The sequence below is a fragment of the Ruditapes philippinarum genome, unplaced genomic scaffold (assembly GCF_026571515.1).
Source record: "Ruditapes philippinarum isolate M1 unplaced genomic scaffold, ASM2657151v2 ctg3119_1_1_1_1, whole genome shotgun sequence".
Lineage (NCBI taxonomy): Eukaryota > Metazoa > Mollusca > Bivalvia > Venerida > Veneridae > Ruditapes > Ruditapes philippinarum.
The window spans coordinates 266,569-269,523 of NW_026852583.1; the positions used below are offsets into that span (position 1 = coordinate 266,569).

At 30.0% G+C, this 2,955-nt stretch overlaps 1 protein-coding gene across 1 annotated transcript; it reads right to left on the reverse strand.

Moving 5' to 3' along the window:
* Window positions 1-374: 374 nt before the first annotated feature.
* Window positions 375-2,536, reverse strand: LOC132717654 (thrombospondin-1-like; the record flags this gene model as incomplete). The annotated part of the gene is given in 3 exon segments (XM_060701177.1): window positions 375-480; window positions 1,044-1,220; window positions 2,349-2,536. Coding segments are annotated over 3 exon segments (394 nt in total), but the record flags the coding sequence as incomplete, so codon positions are not given.
* Window positions 2,537-2,955: the final 419 nt, after the last annotated feature.

Genomic DNA, 2,955 nt, shown 5'->3' on the forward strand with positions numbered 1-2,955 from the left:
GTCTTTACCTGTTTATCTAATGTTTTTATCTGGTTATTAAATGCCTTTATATGTTTATTGAATGTCTTTATCTGGTTAATCCATATTTTTATCTTTTAAATGTCTTTATCTGTTTATCTAATGTTTTTATCTGGTTATTTAAAATGCTAAATGTAATGATTTATGTTTCTGTTTATTCAATGTTTTTTATGTTTATTCAATGTTTATGTTTGTTATCAAATTTTGATTGCGGCCAATGAGGGTTTTTTCTGTTATCCAGTTTTCCCCGTTTTTTCTCGATGTTTTTTATTTTAAAACCCCAAAAGTATTATTGTTTACCCAAATGTATTTGCCTAGTTTATCGGTTTTTAATTGTTTTCAAAGGTTTTTCTGTCATCCAATGCTTTATTTTTTTATCCAAATTTTTATCTGTTTATCCAAATTTTATCTGTTTACCCAATGTTCCACTGGTTTATCCAATAATTGCTTGTGATCCAGAACCTGAAAGAGAAAGTTCCTCATTTTTTAATATGCTGCTGTTTCAAAACTGATTGTAGTGAACTAAGAATTCAGTATTCATTTTAAATTTGACATAAGAGGTAAAGTACTAGTAAGCAAGTGAACAGAAAGTGAATGATCAAACTCACTTTCGAATATAAAAAATATAACAACAATATCAGTTTTCTGATATAAAAAACAAACTTAGGTGACGATGATAAAATTTGTATATGTAATCTGACGGATATAAATTGTACAGAAAATGACGCTCAAAAGTTGCAGCCTATGGGAGGTAATGCATGCTATGAAAAATACATAGTTACCTGCTAATCAAAATATTTTTATGTAATATTTTATAAGAATATCGAAGTAACGTTTTTTTAATATTGTTTTTGTCAATTTTTTATTAAAATACTTATGGGAAATGTGCCCAATGAAGGCCAACTTTAAGATGTTACCGTTACTTGAGTAATACAATTTGAAAGCAATAACATTTCATGCGGGCTAATTAATTATGTTCTCATTTGCGAAGAAAAAAACATCATAATTATGTTAAAATGGCAAACCTAATGACTGGCAGTTCTTTGGACCGCAGTCTTCTTGTTCGAAACTGGAACCTTGGCAATCTCTTCCATTTGGACCAGGTGCGGGCTCACTGCACGAGCGAACGCGTACTCGAACACCCTTGCAATCGGCTGTACATCCGTTGCTCCAACTTAACCACTTCGACCAATTGCCATCAACTTGAAAAACAAACTTTAATCATAAGTCATATCAATTATATTAATGTATTAACTACGGTGTCAAATACGAGCCATTAGAACCATCTATTGATCATACGTTTTGTTTTGTGATTACATTTTGCGCAGTTTAAAAAGTGTTATTTTAATGTAAAAACAAAATTTCCCTGGGTATGTCCAAGTATTTGAAAGACATGTTTTCCCAACATAAACATTTCAATAACGCGGTATTGGAATGCACTTGTATCCAGGATTTATGAAATTTTTTAACTATCAGAAACCCTTTACTTCTTGAAAAATTTTAAAAACTCGAGATACGGGGGAATGGTCAAACTATCTCATAGATCCCCAAAGTACCCATTTTTTTAAAAAATTTTTGACCCCCTCAGACTGATACCTTCTTAAACAAAGGACTCAATTTTTCGCCCTTTTGGAAAAGTTAATTTTCTTTTTTTAACCTAAAAAATATCTTGAGATTGTTCTGCAACTTCATTCATTTCGAAAGAACAAGCACAACACACTGCAAACGGCACTTAAAATCTACGAAAATTACCAAAAAAATAGGTCAGAATATGCAAAAAAGCCCTTACTGTGTTAGTCATGCAGTTAAATTTTGGTAAACAATTAGTCATTTACTGTATAAAACATGTAGATCATTTTTTGAATTGTAATTTATTTTTACTTTTCGTAAAATCATAGAAAATTTTGCTAAAGGTTTATGTTCTTGAAATTTTGGCTAATGTGGACGCATGCAGCTTTAACCCTTTCACTGCCATAGGGACGGCTTATGCCGTCCCTGTTATTTTCGGCGTATTTGCCATATGGTCGGCTTTAGCCGTTTTTATAATAATAATAGTAATAATAATAAATTAATAATGATAATATATATATAATAATAAAAATAATAATAAATATAAAGAAAATTATACCATCGACAATAATTATTATACTCACAGATTTGGAAACATATATAATTATTATAATACTTATAACAAATAATAATAATTATATTAATTAATAATATAGTAATTTCTTAAAAAAAACCTCTGGCAAATAGGTGATCAATAAAACAATAACCCTCTGGCAGCGAAAGGGTTAATTATAACGATAAGTTACAGAAATCATTGATACCCCGACTAATAATATCTTTAACGTCGTCTGGAATCATTTCCTTGTTACACGCGCTCCCACTTGTTGATTTACAACAATAATGGCAGACAAGACCGGCGTCACTCTTCGAAAGCGATGTCTTCATACAACCCTCACGTGCTCTTGTAAGTTTCCACCAATCTTCATTGCAAAGAATGTCTGATTCACACCTGGAAAATTCAACTTTAATTAAAAAATTAATTTATTTAATTATACAACTTGAAACTTACTGAAATTATATAATGGACTTACCTTGCTTTGCATTTGGAACAGTTCATTAAAAGTTTAAAGGCTGACTGTACACTATCACTTATAGTTTCAACAGCATAATGGATTAAAAATGTAAACTTACTATGATTCCATTGAAATGAAAACGCATTTCCGAGTGTTTTTTTTATTATCTATTCTATATTTGACGAGTATATAACTGAATTACAAAGCTCATAGATATAATAATTGTCAAAAATAGCATAGAACAAAAGGTACATTTTTACATAGCTTTTATTGCAATAAAGACTTCTTTGGCTATGAACATTCCGAAAGCTACAAATCGCAATATATTAGCACTTAGAAAATGACATTATGAAAA